This window comes from Lissotriton helveticus, chromosome 9 (assembly GCF_964261635.1).
Source record: "Lissotriton helveticus chromosome 9, aLisHel1.1, whole genome shotgun sequence".
Classification (NCBI taxonomy): Eukaryota; Metazoa; Chordata; class Amphibia; order Caudata; family Salamandridae; genus Lissotriton; species Lissotriton helveticus.
Genome location: NC_136070.1, coordinates 887625518 through 887646452, shown reverse-complemented (window position 1 = coordinate 887646452; position 20935 = coordinate 887625518). Strand labels below are relative to the sequence as shown.

The window sequence follows — 20935 nt, the reverse complement described above, 5'->3', positions numbered from 1 at the left end:
TTATAAGGTGACGTTAAGCCACATTAAGTGGCTTATCGCCACCTTGTAAATATGGAGCAGGGCATTGCACCGCAGGAACATCATTAAAATTGATGTTCCTGTGGCCCAATGTCCTTGTAAATATGCCCCAATGTGTTCTAACTGGATTGTACTTGTTTATACTGGATCCCCGCTGCTTAAGATATGAACCTTTTTAGAGTAGGTATGCTGCTAGCTGGCATGCTTCGTTTTCTGACAGTGGAGGCTCTAGAAACAACTCTTTGTTGCCCTTGTGATAATGTGTCCATTCAAACTGCTATACATGTTCTTTTTTTGTAATTTTATACTGACCCAAGAGAGGACTTTTATACTGTTTTGTTTTGTAGTGCGTTAGTTCATAAAAGAGGCTACTGTGATTAGGAATGAAGTGGAAAATTGTGAGTAATTGTACATTTTATTTTATAAATAGGTCGTATGCATATAATTGTGATGTTATCAATATTCATATGCCCAAATATGTTTTTATGCATATGTATGTGTTTTAAGACATTTATGGTCCAAATAAGTTATGAATTGAAAGAATAAAAAGTCCGGCGGTCAACCTGCTGCAGTTTATCTGGATGATGCAGACTATATCACACCCAATAACTTTTAGATGTGATAAAGTTCACGCAACTCATAATTCTGACCCTTGTACATACAGGATTATGTGGAGAATAGAATTTTCTGAATCACTTATAATTAGGGTCTAAAACTACATTACAAAACAAATTGTGAAATCAGGTTTAATTAGCTTACCTTTTGAAAACATGCTTCTAAGACAATGTATTGATTTGCTTACAGGTGGGTTTGTCTTTAAGCAATGGAAAGAAAAGTTTCTCTACCTCTCCGTAGAGGGCAGCCTGCAGATTTGTCGGGACACCCTCTCACCACCGGATCTGGAAATCTCTCTGCACAGCAACTGCAATGCCATCCTGGATGGAAAGGAAATCAATGAAATGCCCAAGCTGCCGATGGGGGCACAGAGAGACAACTGCTTGGCTCTTATTTTGAGTGACGGCAAGTTCCTTTTGCTCCTAGCTTCCACCAGACAAGAATGCAGGTAAATAAGGAATTGATGTGGTACTGGAGTTGTGACTAGGTCAAAGGTTTAAAAATGTCTCCTTACATGAGGTGACAAATCTATGTTGGAGCCTTTGGTCTAAGTGGTGAGTTAAATTGTGAGCTGGAGAGAAACCATGGGGCATATTATCAACAACTAGTGATATTTATCACTAAATAAGCTTGGAGACATTTTTTTAACACCGCGCATCGCCGGATTTCCTCGCAGAGATAACGTGCTATTAGCAACGTTTATCTCCAAAGCGATAAAATATCCGTCGATAACGGCGAAATGCATGAATATCACTGGAAACTCAGCAATATTCAGGCATTATCGCTAATAGGGACTTAACCTGAATATCCACCTCCCATTGGATATACAGGCTAAGAAGTGGTCTGAGCAGGCATTAGGATTTGGCGATATTCCTAGCGCGAATATTTTAATCGTTACGCCTGCGTTGATAATAGGCGATAGGTTGACAGGTTGGGTACGCCCACTTTGCATGTCATTAGCGATACATATCGCTGACATGCAAAGCGGGCCCCAAACCGCTCGCTATCACCTAAAAGCTGTCGCTAACTGATGTTAGCGACAGCTTGCTAATAGGGTGATAAAATTATCGCCGCTTTGCGGCCAAAAACGGCTGCAAAAGCGTCGATAATTTAATTTCGCCTGCCTTGGTAATATGCCCCCACGAGTCTACTATTGTGTTTTCCTTCTATTGCCAGAATGTGGACAATTGCCTGATGCTCTATCAATAGCAGTGTATTTATTATGAAGGTGAAAGGGGCAATGATTACCCATGACTTGTTTTAACATTCAGGAACTCCCCAGTGCACCCTGAAGCCTAGGGCAGTGTGCCAGCGGCCATTCACACTAAAAGAAATGTTAATCCACTGCACTGCAATTATATTTCTTCTTCCTTCTTCATTTTGTGGAGGGCCTTGAAAGTGCTATAATTCACAGGTGGGGGTGGGGGGTGGCTGTAGACTGATAGAGAAGGCAAGCCTGCAGCAAGTGCAGTGTCTTCATTCCAGGCTGATGCTGTGGTGGAAATAGAGGCCAGGTACAAGATCCTTAATGTACGAAGCAGCCTGTCGGGCAATTAGGGCTTTTAACACATGGGGCATATTCCTTAGGGGCTGGAGCAATTGGAGAGCAGTTTTGAAGGCCCAGGGCCTCTTAGACCTACAAAAAGACTCTCCAACTACCAGAGTTTATTGCAGCCTGTGTAGCAAGGGCATACATGTGTGTAGGACACCTTCCTGCACAAAACAATCATTACATTACTTTTCCTCTTTCTTTTTGTGCTGCAGAATGCAACACACATAGAAAGAGGAAAAAGCGAGGAGAACTAAAAGTATTTCTCCTTGTTGTGCCTCCTTACACCTCCCATGGGGAGGCTTAGAATTCTGAAGCATTACCAGTTTCACTAAATGTCGTAAATCTGGGAATGCGTCAAGTTTCAAGGATGTTGCGTTGCAATACCCATGGAACCCCCCTTCACGCAGAGTTATGCGTGAAAGAGAACCATATTTACAAGGCCATGAAAAGTCACCCAGAGTGTAAATGGCCTTGTAAATATGGGGAAGCCCATTGCGCTGCTGCTACGTCAATAAAAGTGATGCACTGGCAACGTAGTGGGCTTGCCTCTCCGTTTGTAGGTCAAAAGCAACCATAAATTAGACAAATAAGTGCACCATCAGATGCAGTGCTTTTGGGGTGCGAGCCATCAGCACTGCGTCATCTGCACACTACAATGTGGGAATTAAGGCACCATTTACCTTTGGGACATTCAAAGTAAAAGTAGATAAAAAAGGGATAAGCTCAGTAATATACAATATAAACAATAGAGGTGCCAACACACAGCCTTGTCGCACACCCCAGAGGACTTTTATTTTATTGGAGGCTTCACCATTTGACCAAATCTTATTCTAGCTTTTATATTCTCATGCAAATATACTACAACGTGTACAAGTGCTTCCTCCATCCCCTTAGAAACTAGAAGTTTCCACAGCTTTGGGAAAATTACACAATCAAACGCAAAACTCAAATCTATTTGTGCAATGCACTTTGGTATTTGCTTAGCTATTGTTTAAATGCCTATACTTAAGTTTAGATTCAAACATTGCTCGATTGTATCTATAACGTTTCTAAACCTGTACTGGCAAGGGTGTAAGATTGCACATCATTGCGTTGTGCTACTCTACCCTGGGTAAGCGTCCCTAGGGCTTTGCAGTATTCCCACGCAACTCCCATGGATTTTGATGCTTTCCCTGTTTTACAAGAACTTGTAAACCTGTGATGTGCTAAATTTGTACGCCTTCCTAGTGGAGGCGTAACAAGGAGAAATATCTTTATTTCTCCTCGTTACTTCCTCTTTCTATGTGTGCTTTCTTTCTATGTGTGCTTTCTACAGCACATATAGAAAGAGGAATTTTCCTCCCTGGATTGTTTTGTGCATGACGGTGCCCCTTCCTGCCGAAAAACAATCCTATCTGGAATGCAGGCACCCTTGCACCATGCATTGGTGCTAGCACCTGACTCTTAAGGAGGGAATGTCGGCTTAGGGACCCAGAAGTCGACAGTGCTCCCAATAACATTTAATATTGGACTATCCAGTCTATATCTTTACTGAAAAGGAAAAGTATTTTATTATACTACTTTTTAAATCTAGACTTATAGGACATATGGAATGTAAGGGTAATCACTGTATATTATCCCACAATTCTACTCCATTCTGCTGGGTCGACATTGCTCAAGAAAATGTAGATAGGGGCAGACCCGCCTGTGGTGCAGTGAGGAGCTTCTCTGCATTTTAGTAACCCAAAGTGAAGTCTATTTTCTATACTTTCCTGGCCACTTAAGAAAATGGTCTCTAGGCAATAGTCAATCCCCAGCGTCTGTTAACATGGGAGCAATGTTACCTTCAACTTAGCATCTTTAGTTTGAAGACTGGGCCTGCCCTTGGTTTCTTTGCAGAAGGTAATGGAAGTCCTTTGGGGGATTAAAGTTGATCCTAGAGTCCACCCAATTCAATTATGGATACCCCTGCTTCCCACAAGGATCCTGTGATTCATGTAATACTGTTCCTTTATCATACCAGAAGGTTGCGAGATTGCACTGTGCTTGCTGGGCTTTCTATGACCCCTCATCTGAGAGGCCTGCAGAACTTGGGGTTTTACCAGCTAGTTCCTTTACATATTGCTTAAGCTCCTTCAGGAACATGGCAGTACCTGCTGTGGCACACCACCCTCTACAGTCCCTAGACCCTATAGAATAGAACCCATCAATAGAGGAGCTAGAGGTAATTTTAACTCACTATTACTCCCCTGCACTCGTATTTATAAGAGCTCCGCTTACAATCATGCTGAACCCACTCATGCACATTAGGGGCATGAGTGAGGGTCCAATGATGAAGCAAGCCACAGGTGGTACCAGTATGTGTGCCGGTTTCTGCCGGAAAGAGAACCTTGTTTATGGAACGCAGAAAGCGGAGGGCAACGGCATGGTTCTTCACTATCTCTGAAAGTGGGCTGGTATTAGACGCATACAGCAGAATACAAAGTTCCCCGGGGAAAGTGTTACAGAGTGGAGAAAGGAGTTGATGTCACAGGTAAAGGGACTGGGGGGTTCCCTTGTCGGAACTTAGAGAGCCTCACACACCCAGAGTATTAGGTGTGAAACACACCCTGACTGAAGGGTTTCCAGTGTCATCATCGACTCACTGCCCCTCGACAGATCGGCGCTGCAATGTCTGACGGAGTACCCAAAGGCACTCTTTTGGCGGGGTTCTTTTGTTCCTTGCCGATGGTGGGTGTGAGTGAGGATGGAAGAAAGTGTAGTCGGTGCGAAAGTGAGTGAAAGTTAAAAAGGGTAATCAGTCCACACTGACTTTTATTATCGTGGCTGATTCCCAGATTAAAAGGGGTGAGAGGGGAGCTAGAGACGTGGGTATACAGAAAACTAGCTCAACCCCCTGGTGTGGTCAACATGTTTCTCGCCAACCGGCGATTCGTCAGGACCTCAACAGAGTACTACACACAAAAAAACATAAGAATTAGATGCTCATTCACTTTGAAAAAGGCAGATACAACCTCTCTGGGTCGGGGGTATAGAGGGCCAGGGGGTCCTGCTCTATTTAGGCGACCCTAAGGGAAGTGATAAGGGCCTCGCAGCATACTCCCGTGAGGCCAGCGCTGTTAGGTTAGATGAACCTTTGTTCAGGCGCTGGATCGGCGGGACACCTACCCCTCACGCTCACGGCACCTGGTTAGGGTGCGGAGAAGCTGAAATTGACATTTTACATGCTCTGCTTAAGAAATGGCATGACAAGCAAATGTTGGAACTTGAAGAATATCTTTTTCTAAAGACTGTAAATCCTATCTTACCTTGCTTTTACCATCTGCCCAAGGTTCATAAGAACACTGCCAATCCCCCAGGGAGACCTATCATCTCCTCCAAGGGAGGACTTACTAAGAGTCTTTCAAAATTCTTAGATCACCATTTGTTCAACTTTGTACTTTCATTGAAGTCTTACATTAGAGATACATCAGACTTCATTGAAAAGGTGGAACACCTAGACTGGCAACCATCTTATGTACTCATAACCTTAGATATAACAAGCATATATACATGCACTGATCACGAACAAGGTCTCTCCGCTGTAGAATACTTCCTAAACAAAAGAGAATTGAAATATGCAATGCATAACAAAATGTTGCTAGAGCTCATTAAATTTTGCTTATATAATAACATCTTTCTCTTTCAGGATGATATTTATAGACAGCTCTCCGGTACGACGATGGGCTCCTGCTTCGCCCCCAGCTATGCAAATTTATTTGTTGGCTGGTGGGAGGAACAGGTAGCCTGGGCCCCCAGAAATGCCACTTGGAACAACAAAGTGGTGGCATGGAGCAGGTATATTGATGACCTGTTCCTTGTTTGGGATGGGTCAATAGCTGAGGCTAATGAGTACATACAAGTGCTTAATGACAATGAGTGTAATTTGAGATTCACGGGAGAAGTGAATAATGAAAAGGTCAATTATTTGGACCTTCAAGTTAGTGTGAGGGACGGAAAAATCTGCACACAACTGTATCGTAAACTCACGTCTGGCAACAGTGTATTGCACGACTCCAGCAGTCATCCCCGGAAACTCATTAATAATATCCCCTATGGGGAATTTTTAAGACTTAAGCGTAATTGTACTCAAAATGAGGATTTTGAACAAGCAGCCAGCGATAGTGTGGAAAGATTCTTAGATAGAGGTTAGAATTCCAATCTCTTACAGGATGCCCTGAATAGAGTTAGGAAATTACCACGCAGTATCCTCTTTGTAAAAAAGACCCATCCTATCACAGACGGAAAATTCCGCATGATAACACCGTATTCAGCAAACTCTTTTAAGTTAAGATCCATCTTGACCAAGCATTGGCATATTTTAAAAGCTGACCAAATTGTAGGGCCAGACATACCTGCTGTTCCACTCATAACTTTCAAAAAGGCCAGATCACTACGTGATCACATGGTCCACAGCCATTTGAAGCCGATTGATAAAAAGCAAGGTACGTTGAAAGATGCCAAAGGCTTTTTCCCTTGTGGAAAATGCAAAGCCTGCTCAGCTAGTAAGAGAACTCTGATATATGATGTAAAAGGTTGCAAAGGAGGCAAGAGAATTAACAAATTTATGTCTTGCCACACAGATCATGCGGTTTACTGTCTAATGTGCCCTTGCCCACTGAGGTACATTGGCAGTACCATCAACCCTGTTAAACTGAGGGTGTTGGAGCATATGCGGGCCATCGTGAATAAAGATTTTTCATATCCGGTGGCCCGTCATTTTGCAATCAAACACAATAGCAACAGGGATCTTCTGAGATACTTCTGTTTGGACTGTGTTGCTGAAAATCCAGGGGGAGGTAACAAATTACAGACACTCAGGAGATTGAAATCTCAATATATTATCGACTTAGAGACTAGGGCACCAGGGGGTCTTAATATGGGAGAGGAATTGGCATCCCATTTGGGATAATGAGAGCAACATTAATATTGGAAAATATGATTGTTAAGATGTTTAAATGAATTGTAGAATAACTGTTACTCTTTGTAGTAATATGAAGAATATGAGTTCAAGAAGGGTTTTTTATCAGTGAAGATGCACCTAGCTGTGATTTATGTTGGGCATTAGAAATGTTTGTGGCTTGTTTAAATCCATTCGCTCATGAATTTAACCTGAGATTTAGGCAGCCATTTAGGCTGCGATTGCCGATACACAGCAAGATATTGCAAAAAAATTGCTATTGAAAAATGACGATATACGTATTTACAGGGACGTTGAGGTTTCATCACGTCATTTTTCTCAGGAATCTGAAGCTTGGATGAACAATGTAAGCATGAGCGCAAAATCCGCTCCGATCGCGGATTTTGCGGATTTTCGGCAAATCCGCGATCCGCGAACTCTCGCGAATTTGCCGAAAATCCGCAATCCGCGATCGGAGCGGATTTTGCGGTCAAAAGTTCAAGCGAGCCTAATTAACGATGGCGCCGGCAAGCTGCCAGCGCCATCCTGCAATAGTTACTTAATTAGCTTCAACAGGAAGCTCTAATAGATAAGATACAGCAGGGGCTCGAGCGCCTGCTTTATTTTAACAGTTGGAGCTTCGTGTTGAAGCTAATTAAGTAACTATTGCAGGATGGCGCTGGCAGCTTGCCGGCGCCATCGTAAATTATTTCAACGGTGGTGTCTTTTGAATAAATATGAAGGGCAGGGTTCATTCGGGCACGACGGTCCTGGCACAAAAAAATAAACCTCAACAGGAAACACTTGCAGATATCAATAAAGCATGTGCCCTAGTTGAAGCTTAAATTCAGTGACTCATTCATCAGCCCAAAAATTAATCTGCTGCTCTGATCGGTCTCTGCCCTTTTATACACACAAGAGGCATGCTCGCATGGACGCCCCGTCCGTTTGGCCCCGCCCACACACTCGAGGTGTGCACCGTCTTCCCGCCATTTACCCACTATGATGGACATTTCACTCAAGGGACCCCTGCGCACTTCGGCGCGATTGCATAGTAACACACACTTGGCCGCTGGAACTAGTTGAAGCGCAAATGCAGTGACTCATTCATCAGCCCAAAAATGTATCTGCTGCTCTGATCGGTCTCTGCCCTTTTATACACACAAGAGGCATGCTCGCATGGACGCCCCGTCCGTTTGGCCCCGTCCACACACTCGAGGTGTGCACCGTCTTCCCGCCATTTACCCACTATGATGGACATTTCACTCAAGGGACCCCTGCGCACTTCGGCGCGATTGCATAGTAACACACACTTGGCCGCTGGAACTAGTTGAAGCGCAAATGCAGTGACTCATTCATCAGCCCAAAAAAAATCGTGAGCGTTGGGAGGCTGGGCAGATGTGCCTTCTTCCCAAATATACCATCGAAAATCCGCTGTGATGCTGCTCTGATCGGTCTCTGACCTTTTAGACACACAAGAGGCATGTGCGCTCGCGTGGAAGCCCCGTCCGTTTGGCCCCGCCCACACACTCGATGAAGCCCCGCCCCCCAATCCGCAAATCCGCTAAATCCGCGGATTTTGCGGATCCACGATCCGTGGATCCGCTAAATCCGCGAATCGTGGATCCGCAAAATCCGCCCATGCTTAGAACAATGCTTATAAGCTTATAGTAAATGAATCTTCATTGGGGATTAAGTTTTGCATCTCATCCTTAGCCGATACACGGCGTGAATTGATGGCAGAATAGCCTCTTTGAAACCTATTATGATGAATTGTAAGGTATAACATATTCAAAGATGGCGCGCAAAATTGAATGTTTGCTGAAGTCCACTGTTTGTTTCTATGACCCTAACAAACACAGATAATGGTGCTGCGCAGCGTTTTCAGATGTGAACACTGACGAAGGGATCTCATTCCCGAAACGCGTTTGTTCTTTAATAAATCCTTTTGCTGAATGCTGTATTTCTTCAGACCCGGCTGGGTATCTCAGAGGAAGTTGGAGCCACTATATATATATATATATATATATATATATATATATATATATATATATATATATATATATATATATATATATATATATTTATATATTACCTACTGGCGGTCGCCAGTAGGTAGTTATAGTTAGGACCTAGTTTCCATAGGAAATCCGTAACATTCTATTGGGAATAACTTTGGCGCCGGTTGTTCAATCTTCGCGAATTTCTCAGAGAAGATGGCCCGCTCTGCTCCGCTCCTTCCCTGAAAGTCTTGGGAAGATTCGTCAAGTGGGGGCTGAGAAAAAAGGGGGGTCCCAAAACGTGTTTTCCCCATGTTAATTTCCATAGGACGATTAGACACGGCTACAGCCCGAACCGCTGAACGGAATTACACCAAATTTGGGAAAATGGTAGGGTCTGGTACGCAGATCAACCTGCTTGTTAAATGGTGTATATCCCTCGAATAGTTCCTGAGAAAATCAAAAGAAAAAATATATATATCTGGGCGGAGCCTAACCACACATCTCATCGTGAGATCTGATTGGCTGTCAGCACTTCATCCAAGAAGTGTTAGCAGCCATCTTGGGACCAATATACATGATAGCACCTCATTAAAAAGCATTGCAGTTAATAGAAGGTTTTAGGACTTTAGTTACATTATAAATCATTTGTTGATGGTACCATACTCATTTTAGGAATTGTGGTGTGTTCTAAGGTGATTTTACCCTTTGAAAAAGCCTTCTGCTGGGATATCATGAATCATGTTTGAAAGAAAACTATTATCTCATGCTTTTCCCACAGTGGTTTGGAAGGGGATCTATAAGCTAAACTGAAAGCATATTTTCTGTAAATTCACATTATCTTTCTAAGTCATGTGAGAATGAAGTCTGACATTCTCAGTAAAACATGTACATCCAACAAGGACAGAGACTGTCAGTTGATTCTTTTGTGTTCTACTGCAGCTTCCCAGAGTGTTCTAAAGAACAACTAGAGCGCTAACAGTCCTACCTATTACAAAGGTATGGCACACCTGAAGCGATCTTGATTGGAATAAAGTTATGTTATGTTATGTTATAGGTATTTATCGTGCGCACAGCTGCTCCAGCAAAGGAGCGTCCTGGCGCGTGACAAGGTAAAACACAACACCGCTAACAACAGGAGCAGAGGAACAGCTATGGACAAAGTTAAAATAAAAGGGTTTTGATGGCCCTACGAAACTGTAGAAGATCCTCCAACAAACGGATCTCAACCGGGAGAGAGTTCCAGATAGCCGCAGCTCTCACTCGAAAGGAACGGCCACCGGCACGACAAAGCTTAAACCGGGGGACTATGGCGAGAGCCTGGCCCAAAGATCGGAGAGAGCGAGACGGAACATACAAAGATAAAAGATTGGTCAGGATCTGGGGGGCAGTGCCCTTCAGAATTTTGAAGGCCAAACATAAAACCTTAAACTGGATTCTCATCCTCACCGGCAACCAATGCAGGGAGCGAAGGACGTTAGAAACAGAGCAGAATCTAGGCAAGCCGACTATAGCTCTAGCGGCAGCATTTTGGACGCGCTGCAGGCGAGTAATTTCAGCCTGGTTAGCCCCCACCAGGAGAGAGCTGGCGTAATCAAGCCGGGAGATAACCGTCGCCTGAATCACCAGCTGCCTGGTCGGGGCATCAAAAAATTTAAGAACAGGTCTTAAGCCCCGCAGCACACCGAAGCAGCAGGCCGCAGTTTTCTTTGTATGGCCAACAAAGTTAAGGCTAGAATCTAGCCAAACTCCCAGATTTTTCAATTCAGAGACCGGAGTCGGAGATGGTCCTAACTCCGAAGGCCACCACCTATCTCCCCAGAGCTCCGCTCGCTTACCGACAACCATGATCTCTGTCTTACTGGCGTTAAGCTGGAGACAATTCGCAGTCATCCAGCTGGGCAGTGCCTTCAGTCCACTCTGAAACCTAGGGGCATCCAGATCCGCATCCCCGCTGAGAGTAACCGCCAGCTGAGTGTCGTCAGCATATGAAACCATAGTCAAGCCCCACTGCTTGACGACCTCAGCCAGCGGTCTCACGTAAAGGTTGAATAACGTGAGACTCAGCGAGGAGCCCTGCGGAACCCCCATGGCCAGAGGATGGAATTTGGACTGATAAGGTGGAATGGCCACGCAGAAAGAGCGGTTGTCAAGAAAGGAGCGGAACTACTGCAGAGCAGGCCCCCCGATGCCAATCTCCTCCAGCCGGTGCAGCAGAATGCGATGAGAGACGGTGTCAAAGGCGGCGCTGAGGTCTAATAATACAAGCACCGCCGTCTGACCCGCATCCAACACCGCACGCAAATGCTCCACCATAGCAAGGAGGGCCGTCTCCGTGCTGTGACCAGCACGGAAGCCGTTCTGCGTGGGTTCCAGAACATTGGCCCGAGTAAGGTGGTCTGAAAGGGCCAGATTAACATGGGCCTCCGTGACTTTCGCCGGCCAGGGGAGTAATGAAATAGGGCGGTAGTTCTCAGGTTTCAAAGGATCCAAAGAGGACTTCTTCAGGATCGGAGAAACCACCGCCTGCTTCCATTTGGTTGGTACTATACCAGAGGCCAGCGAAAGATTGACTAGGGAACACACCGTAGAGCGTCCCAAAAAAGACTGGTCTCTGAAAAAAGCAGGTCTCAAAGGATCCGAAGGGGAGCCAGATTTAATTTGCTGGGCCAGTTTATTAACCCCTCAGGTAGTAATGGTGGAAAAGAGTGCAAGATGGTATGTCCTTGGGCACAGTCAGTGCCTCCCAGAGCTGGCCCAGTATTAGGGAAGGCCTGGTAAATAACCTGGACCTTCTCCAAAAAAAAGGATGCCAGAGCCTCACAGTGGGAGATGGAACCGGTTGGCAGGGAAGAAGTCCTTTTTGCCAAAAGATCTTTCACCACTTTGAAGATGGTTTTTGACGGGGTCGGACTATTGCGGAATTCCAGGGCGTAGAACGCCGCGCGGGCTCTACAGATGGCTCGATGGTAGAGCTTAACGGAGGCCACATAAGCGGCTTTCTTATCGGCTGCATAGGCCTTCCGCCATTCCCTTTCCGCCCGTCTACAAGTACCCTTCAGAGCGCGTAAGGCACTGTCGTACCAGGGACTCGACTCTCTAGAGCTCAATTTGCTCAGAGTGATGGGAATCAAAGAGTCCAGCGCTCTAGAAATCCACCTGCAGAACTGTTCATAGCCCGTTTCCACATTGTCCAAAGGGCCTAACGGCTCTTCCACCAGGATCCGATGCAGGTCCTCCAACCTGAGCTTACTCCAGTGCCGCCTAGGGACCCGTCTAACAGATGGAATGGAAGGGGTCTCCGGCAAAGGGTACCGAATGGACACCAAGAAGTGATCCGTCCACCCTAGTGGAGAGATGGACAGGACACTGGCTCCAGCTACGTTTGTAAAAAAGGGGTCTAAAATGTGGCCCCCAACATGGGTAGGCTGAGATACCTGTTGGGATAGCTGGAGGGCCTCTAGATCAGCTAAGATATTACTAACCACCGGGATGGTCTGATTATCGAAGTGAAGGTTCAGATCGCCCAAGATGGAAAAATTGGCACAGCCCATCACTAACGCACTAACGGCGTCTGGGAAGGCTTCTCTGAACACTACATCGCTACCCGGGGGTCGGTAGACAACCATCCCAGAAAATGTAAACTGGGGGCTGATCGAGATCTTAAAAGAGGCACTTTCGCAACCCGCGATGTTAAGGCCATTCCAAATACAGGTAAAACAGGACCTAACTATAAGGGCAATGCTACCACCTCTAGTAGGCCGGTTCAAGATGTAAATAGAATACTCAGGGGGACAGACCAAGTTGATAATTGCCACATCAGCCTCCTGAAGCCAAGTTTCCGTGATGGTAAATATATCGGGAGATTCGTCCTTAATAAGGTCATGGATAGCTTGGTGGTGTTTCACCACAGACCTAGCATTCAGATTCAACACCCGAAGCATACGCACGGGGCAATTGCTCCGAGGGACAGATATAATATCCCTCTGGCGAATAGGCACAGGGGAGTTGAGCATCCATCTCTTGCAGGCGCAATGGTAAGGGCCACACAGAGGATGAATCGGTGCTAGGTCACACCTTGGGACGGTCTGCCCAATAGGCCAAAGACTCTCTCTAGAGTAGGTGAGCATCACGGTACACAAAAGGAACTAACCTCAAATGGTCAACTAGCCCGCTGCGCCCCGCGTGACCTTAGCACGGACGGGCGCAGACGGGCAGGACTCAGGCACGACTCCGGCAACGCGACGGCGCCCCAACTGCGCGGGGGGAGCGACTTTAAGTAGGTGTCCCGCGAAGCTGCCAGAGCGCTACCACGCTCAAAATGGCGCTTCCAATGGTCCGTGCCCTCACCCAAGATGGCGCCCACAACACAACTGCCCCGGTAACCGGATCCGCCCAAATGGCGGTGAGATCACAAAATTATGTGCAGTAAGGGGGCTCCTAATAAGAACAAGGGGTAAGAAAAACAAAAAATTAACAAAGATAGGAAAACGAGGGAGAATTAAAAACGAGCGCAAGCGCTATCACAATTAACGCAGCCGCGTTAAAAACCTAAAAGTTGTAACTCTTAAAACATTGAATTTAAAAAGGAACAAAATGAGGGGGTATATTTTGCCATAGAACGTATGGTTAGTGCTGCAGAAAGAAAAATTAGGGCACATTTTGAGTGACTTCTCATATCCCCTTCTATTTCATTAAAAAATTCTGACATGCAGTCTCCCAAGATGGCCACCAGAGACAAAAGAGCCCAAATATCACCCAGATGTAGCCCAAGTATAGCCCAATGACAGAATGTCCCAGAGTGTTCTAAAGAACAACTAGAGCGCTAACAGTCTTACTTATGACAAAAGTATGGCACACCTGAAGTCATCTTAATTGGAATAAAGTGGTAACACTTAAAACATTTAATTTGCAAAGGAACACAATGAGGGGGTTCATTTTACCATAGAAATTATGATTACTGCTGAAGAAAGAAAAATTAGGGCACATTTTGACTTCTCAAATCCTCTTCTATTTCATTAAAAAAATTCTGACATGCAGACTGAAACATGCACTTTGAATACCAGCAGCAGACTTCCCTGGTGAGCAGTAGCTTTACTACAGTGATCTAATGAGCAACTAGAGTGCTAACATTCAGAATGCATGGCAAATGTGTGACACACCTGAATGCCTTCTTGATGGAACCAAAGTAAACAAGCATTGAAAATGCAATAGATATCACCCTCGTTTAAGTTAAAGCCATTCTGTTTGTAATGAGGTGGCTTTTTAGCTTTGCTTATATTAGTGTTTTTCAAACTTTCATGTAAATAACATGCATATGTATGCATATATGTATATGTATTCTCAACACAAAGGTAGCCCCATAGGAGACGCCGACAGGTAGATAAATGCTTCTTTTATTGCGAAGACAATGTTGCAAACAAGCACCCCTCTGGAAAAGGGCATCAAAAGTCTTTTGCCAGCCAAACGCGTTTCAGGATCAACTCCCTTCTTCAGTGGCTTCGTAAAGGTGGGGCGGTTTAGACCTGGCACTATTTATCTTCAAAGTTCCCGCCCATGTGGGCGTGGCCAATCGCATGGCCTTCTGGATCTTGTAGTGGCAGGATTCTTGCTCTCAAGTGAGTCCGTCATTGCACACCTTTAAAAAATAAAAAGGCACAGTGTTACCCATGTGGGTGGATGCGAAGTCCCATTAGAATGCTTGCGCCGCTTTCACATGTCGTCATCAGAAACTACCTCCCGTAATGCTGACAGGACCATTGTGGCGCTGTCACGGGCCCGCACTGGAGCGGTGAGCGGTCTCCTGCGGCTGGACAAAGCCGCTCAACATTCTCAACACAAAGGTAGCCCCATAGGAGACGCCGACAGGTAGATAAATGCTTCTTTTATTGCGAAGACAATGTTGCAAACAAGCACCCCTCTGGAAAAGGGCATCAAAAGTCTTTTACCAGCCAAACGCGTTTCAGGATCAATTCCCTTCTTCAGTGGCTTCGTAAAGGTGGGGCGGTTTAGACCTGGCACTATTTATCTTCAAAATTCCCGCCCATGTGGGCGTGGCCAATCGCATGGCCTTCATGGATCTTGTAGTGGCAAGATTCTTGCTCTCAAGTGAGTCCGTCATTGCACACCTTTAAAAAATAAAAAAGGCACAGTGTTACCCATGTGGGTGGATGCGAAGTCCCATTAGAATGCTTGCGCCGCTTTCACATGTGGTCATCAGAAACTACCTCCCGTAATGCTGACAGGACCGTTGTGGCGCTGTCACGGGCCCGCACTGGAGCGGTGAGCGGTCTCCTGCGGCTGGACAAAGCCGCTGAACATTCTCAACACAAAGGTAGCCCCATAGGAGACGCCGACAGGTAGATAAATGCTTCTTTTATTGCGAAGACAATGTTGCAAACAAGCACCCCTCTGGAAAAGGGCATCAAAAGTCTTTTGCCAGCCAAACGCGTTTCAGGAACAACTCCCTTCTTCAGTGGCTTCGTAAAGGTGGGGTGGTTTAGACCTGGCACTATTTATCTTCAAAGTTCCCGCCCATGTGGGCGTGGCCAATCACATGGCCTTCTGGATCTTGTAGTGGCAGGATTCTTGCTCTCAAGTGAGTCCGTCATTGCACACCTTTAAAAAATAAAAAAGGCACAGTGTTACCCATGTGGGTGGATGCGAAGTCCCATTAGAATGCTTGCGCCGCTTTCACATGTCGTCATCAGAAACTACCTCCCGTAATGCTGACAGGACCGTTTTGGCGCTGTCACGGGCCCGCACTGGAGCGGTGAGCGGTCTCCTGCGGCTGGCCAAAGCCGCTCAACATTCTCAACACAAAGGTAGCCCCATAGGAGACGCCGACAGGTAGATAAATGCTTCTTTTATTGCGAAGACAATGTTGCAAACAAGCACCCCTCTGGAAAAGGGCATCAAAAGTCTTTTGCCAGCCAAACGCGTTTCAGGATCAACTCCCTTCTTCAGTGGCTTCGTAAAGGTGGGGCGGTTTAGACCTGGCACTATTTATCTTCAAAGTTCCCGCCCATGTGGGCGTGGCCAATCGCATGGCCTTCTGGATCTTGTAGTGGCAGGATTCTTGCTCTCAAGTGAGTCCATCATTGCACACCTTTAAAAAATAAAAAAGGCACAGTGTTACCCATGTGGGTGGATGCGAAGTCCCATTAGAATGCTTGCGCCGCTTTCACATGTCGTCATCAGAAACTACCTCCCGTAATGCTGTCAGGACCGTTGTGGCGCTGTCACGGGCCCGCACTGGAGCGGTGAGCGGTCTCCTGCGGCTGGACAAAGCCGCTCAACATTCTCAACACAAAGGTAGCCCCATAGGAGACGCCGACAGGTAGATAAATGCTTCTTTTATTGCGAAGACAATGTTGCAAACAAGCACCCCTCTGGAAAAGGGCATCAAAAGTCTTTTGCCAGCCATACGCGTTTCAGGATCAACTCCCTTCTTCAGTGGCTTCGTAAAGGTGGGGCGGTTTAGACCTGGCACTATTTATCTTCAAAGTTCCCGCCCATGTGGGCGTTGCCAATCGCATGGCCTTCTGGATCTTGTAGTGGCAGGATTCTTGCTCTCAAGTGAGTCCGTCATTGCACACCTTTAAAAAATAAAAAAGGCACAGTGTTACCCATGTAGGTGGATGCGAAGTCCCATTAGAATGCTTGCACCGCTTTCACATGTCGTCATCAGAAACTACCTCCCGTAATGCTGACAGGACCGTTGTGGCGCTGTCACGGGCCCGCACTGGAGCGGTGAGCGGTCTCCTGCGGCTGGACAAAGCCGCTCAACATTCTCAACACAAAGGTAGCCCCATAGGAGACGCCGACAGGTAGATAAATGCTTCTTTTATTGCGAAGACAATGTTGCAAACAAGCACCCCTCTGGAAAAGGGCATCAAAAGTCTTTTGCCAGCCATACGCGTTTCAGGATCAACTCCCTTCTTCAGTGGCTTCGTAAAGGTGGGGCGGTTTAGACCTGGCACTATTTATCTTCAAAGTTCCCGCCCATGTGGGCGTGGCCAATCGCATGGCCTTCTGGATCTTGTAGTGGCAGGATTCTTGCTCTCAAGTGAGTCCGTCATTGCACACCTTTAAAAAATAAAAAAGGCACAGTGTTACCCATGTGGGTGGATGCGAAGTCCCATTAGAATGCTTGCGCCGCTTTCACATGTCGTCATCAGAAACTACCTCCCGTAATGCTGACAGGACCGTTGTGGCGCTGTCACGGGCCCGCACTGGAGCGGTGAGCGGTCTCCTGCGGCTGGACAAAGCCGCTCAACATTCTCAACACAAAGGTAGCCCCATAGGAGACGCCGACAGGTAGATAAATGCTTCTTTTATTGCGAAGACAATGTTGCAAACAAGCACCCCTCTGGAAAAGGGCATCAAAAGTCTTTTGCCAGCCAAACGCGTTTCAGGATCAACTCCCTTCTTCAGTGGCTTCGTAAAGGTGGGGCGGTTTAGACCTGGCACTATTTATCTTCAAAGTTCCCGCCCATGTGGGTGTGGCCAATCGCATGGCCTTCTGGATCTTGTAGTGGCAGGATTCTTGCTCTCAAGTGAGTCCGTCATTGCACACCTTTAAAAAATAAAAAAGGCACAGTGTTACCCATGTGGGTGGATGCGAAGTCCCATTAGAATGCTTGCGCCGCTTTCACATGTCGTCATCAGAAACTACCTCCAGTAATGCTGACAGGACCGTTGTGGCGCTGTCACGGGCCCGCACTGGAGCGGTGAGCGGTCTCCTGCGGCTGGACAAAGCCGCTCAACATTCTCAACACAAAGGTAGCCCCATAGGAGACGCCGACAGGTAGATAAATGCTTCTTTTATTGCGAAGACAATGTTGCAAACAAGCACCCCTCTGGAAAAGGGCATCAAAAGTCTTTTGCCAGCCATACGCGTTTCAGGATCAACTCCCTTCTTCAGTGGCTTCGTAAAGGTGGGGCGGTTTAGACCTGGCACTATTTATCTTCAAAGTTCCCGCCCATGTGGGCGTGGCCAATCGCATGGCCTTCTGGATCTTGTAGTGGCAGGATTCTTGCTCTCAAGTGAGTCCGTCATTGCACACCTTTAAAAAATAAAAAAGGCACAGTGTTACCCATGTGGGTGGATGCGAAGTCCCATTAGAATGCTTGCGCCGCTTTCACATGTCGTCATCAGAAACTACCTCCCGTAATGCTGACAGGACCGTTGTGGCGCTGTCACGGGCCCGCACTGGAGCGGTGAGCGGTCTCCTGCGGCTGGACAAAGCCGCTCAACATTCTCAACACAAAGGTAGCCCCATAGGAGACGCCGACAGGTAGATAAATGCTTCTTTTATTGCGAAGACAATGTTGCAAACAAGCACCCCTCTGGAAAAGGGCATCAAAAGTCTTTTGCCAGCCAAACGCGTTTCAGGATCAACTCCCTTCTTCAGTGGCTTCGTAAAGGTGGGGCGGTTTAGACCTGGCACTATTTATCTTCAAAGTTCCCGCCCATGTGGGTGTGGCCAATCGCATGGCCTTCTGGATCTTGTAGTGGCAGGATTCTTGCTCTCAAGTGAGTCCGTCATTGCACACCTTTAAAAAATAAAAAAGGCACAGTGTTACCCATGTGGGTGGATGCGAAGTCCCATTAGAATGCTTGCGCCGCTTTCACATGTCGTCATCAGAAACTACCTCCAGTAATGCTGACAGGACCGTTGTGGCGCTGTCACGGGCCCGCACTGGAGCGGTGAGCGGTCTCCTGCGGCTGGACAAAGCCGCTCAACATTCTCAACACAAAGGTAGCCCCATAGGAGAGCAAGAATCCTGCCACTACAAGATCCAGAAGGCCATGCGATTGGCCACGCCCACATGGGCGGGAACTTTGAAGATAAATAGTGCCAGGTCTAAACCGCCCCACCTTTACGAAGCCACTGAAGAAGGGAGTTGATCCTGAAACGCGTTTGGCTGGCAAAAGACTTTTGATGCCCTTTTCCAGAGGGGTGCTTGTTTGCAATATTGTCTTCCCAATAAAAGAAGCATTTATCCACCTGTCCGCTTCTCCTATGCGGCTACCTTTGTGTTGAGAATGTTGAGCGGCTTTGTCCAGCCGCAGGAGACCGCTCACCGCTCCAGTGCGGGCCCGTGACACCGCCACAACGGTGCTGTCAGCATTACGGGAGGTAGTTTCTGATGACGACATGTGAAAGCGGCGCAAGCATTCTAATGGGACTTCGCATCCACCCAAATGGGTAACACTGTGCCTTTTTTATTTTTTAAAGGTGTGCAATGACGGACTCACTTGAGAGCAAGAATCCTGCCACTACAAGATCCAGAAGGCCATGCGATTGGCCACGCCCACACGGGCGGGAACTTTGAAGATAAATAGTGCCAGGTCTAAACCGCCCCACCTTTACGAAGCCACTGAAGAAGGGAGTTGATCCTGAAACGCGTTTGGCTGGCAAACGACTTTTGATGCCCTTTTCCAGAGGGGTGCTTGTGTGCAACATTGTCTTCGCAATAAAAGAAGCATTTATCTACCTGTCGGCGTCTCCTATGGGGCTACCTTTATGTTGAGAATGTTGAGCGGCTTTGTCCAGCCGCAGGAGACCGCTCACCGCTCCAGTGCGGGCCCGTGACAGCGCCACAACGGTGCTGTCAGCATTACGGGAGGTAGTTTCTGATGACGACATGTGAAAGCGGCGCAAGCATTCTAATGGGACTTCGCATCCACCCACATGGGTAACACTGTGCCTTTTTTATTTTTTAAAGGTGTGCAATGACGGACTCACTTGAGAGCAAGAATCCTGCCACTACAAGATCCAGAAGGCCATGCGATTGGCCACGCCCACATGGGCGGGAACTTTGAAGATAAATAGTGCCAGGTCTAAACCGCCCCACCTTTACGAAGCCACTGAAGAAGGGAGTTGATCCTGAAACGCGTTTGGCTGGCAAAATACTTTTGATGCCCTTTTCCAGAGGGGTGCTTGTTTGCAACATTGTCTTCGCAATAAAAGAAACATTTATCTACCTGTCGGCGTCTCCTATGGGGCTACCTTTGTGTTGAGAATGTTGAGCGGCTTTGTCCAGCCGCAGGAGACCGCTCACCGCTCCAGTGCGGGCCCGTGACAGCGCCACAACGGTGCTGTCAGCATTACGGGAGGTAGTTTCTGATGACGACATGTGAAAGCGGCGCAAGCATTCTAATGGGACTTCGCATCCACCCACATGGGTAACACTGTGCCTTTTTTATTTTTTAAAGGTGTGCAATGACGGACTCAATTGAGAGCAAGAATCCTGCCACTACAAGATCCAGAAGGCCATGCGATTGGCCACGCCCACATGGGCGGGAACTTTGAAGATAAATAGTGCCAGGTCTAAACCGCCCCACCTTTACGAAGCCACTGAAGAAGGGAGTTGATCCTGAAACGCGTTTGGCTGGCAAAAGACTTTTGATGCCCTTTTCCAGAGGGGTGCTTGTTTGCAACATTGTCTTCGCAATAAAAGAAGCATTTATCTACCTGTCGGCGTCTCCTATGGGGCTACCTTTGTGTTGAGAATGTTGAGCGGCTTTGTCCAGCCGCAGGAGACCGCTCACCGCTCCAGTGCGGGCCCGTGACAGCGCCACAACGGTGCTGTCAGCATTACGGGAGGTAGTTTCTGATGACGACATGTGAAAGCGGCGCAAGCATTCTAATGGGACTTCGCATCCACCCACATGGGTAACACTGTGCCTTTTTTATTTTTTAAAGGTGTGCAATGACGGACTCACTTGAGAGCAAGAATCCTGCCACTACAAGATCCAGAAGGCCATGCGATTGGCCACGCCCACATGGGCGGGAACTTTGAAGATAAATAGTGCCAGGTCTA

General features: G+C 46.9%; 1 protein-coding gene across 1 annotated transcript in view; it reads left to right on the top strand.

Annotated features, from left to right (window-relative positions):
• LOC144783313 (uncharacterized) overlaps positions 1–20935 on the top strand; it is a 151829-nt gene that overhangs the window by 13731 nt on the left and 117163 nt on the right. Inside the window, exon 3 of the mRNA XM_078662352.1 lies at positions 823–1081. Within this exon, the coding sequence (XP_078518478.1) occupies positions 823–1081 (259 nt within the window). The remainder of the gene's footprint in view (positions 1–822; positions 1082–20935) is intronic.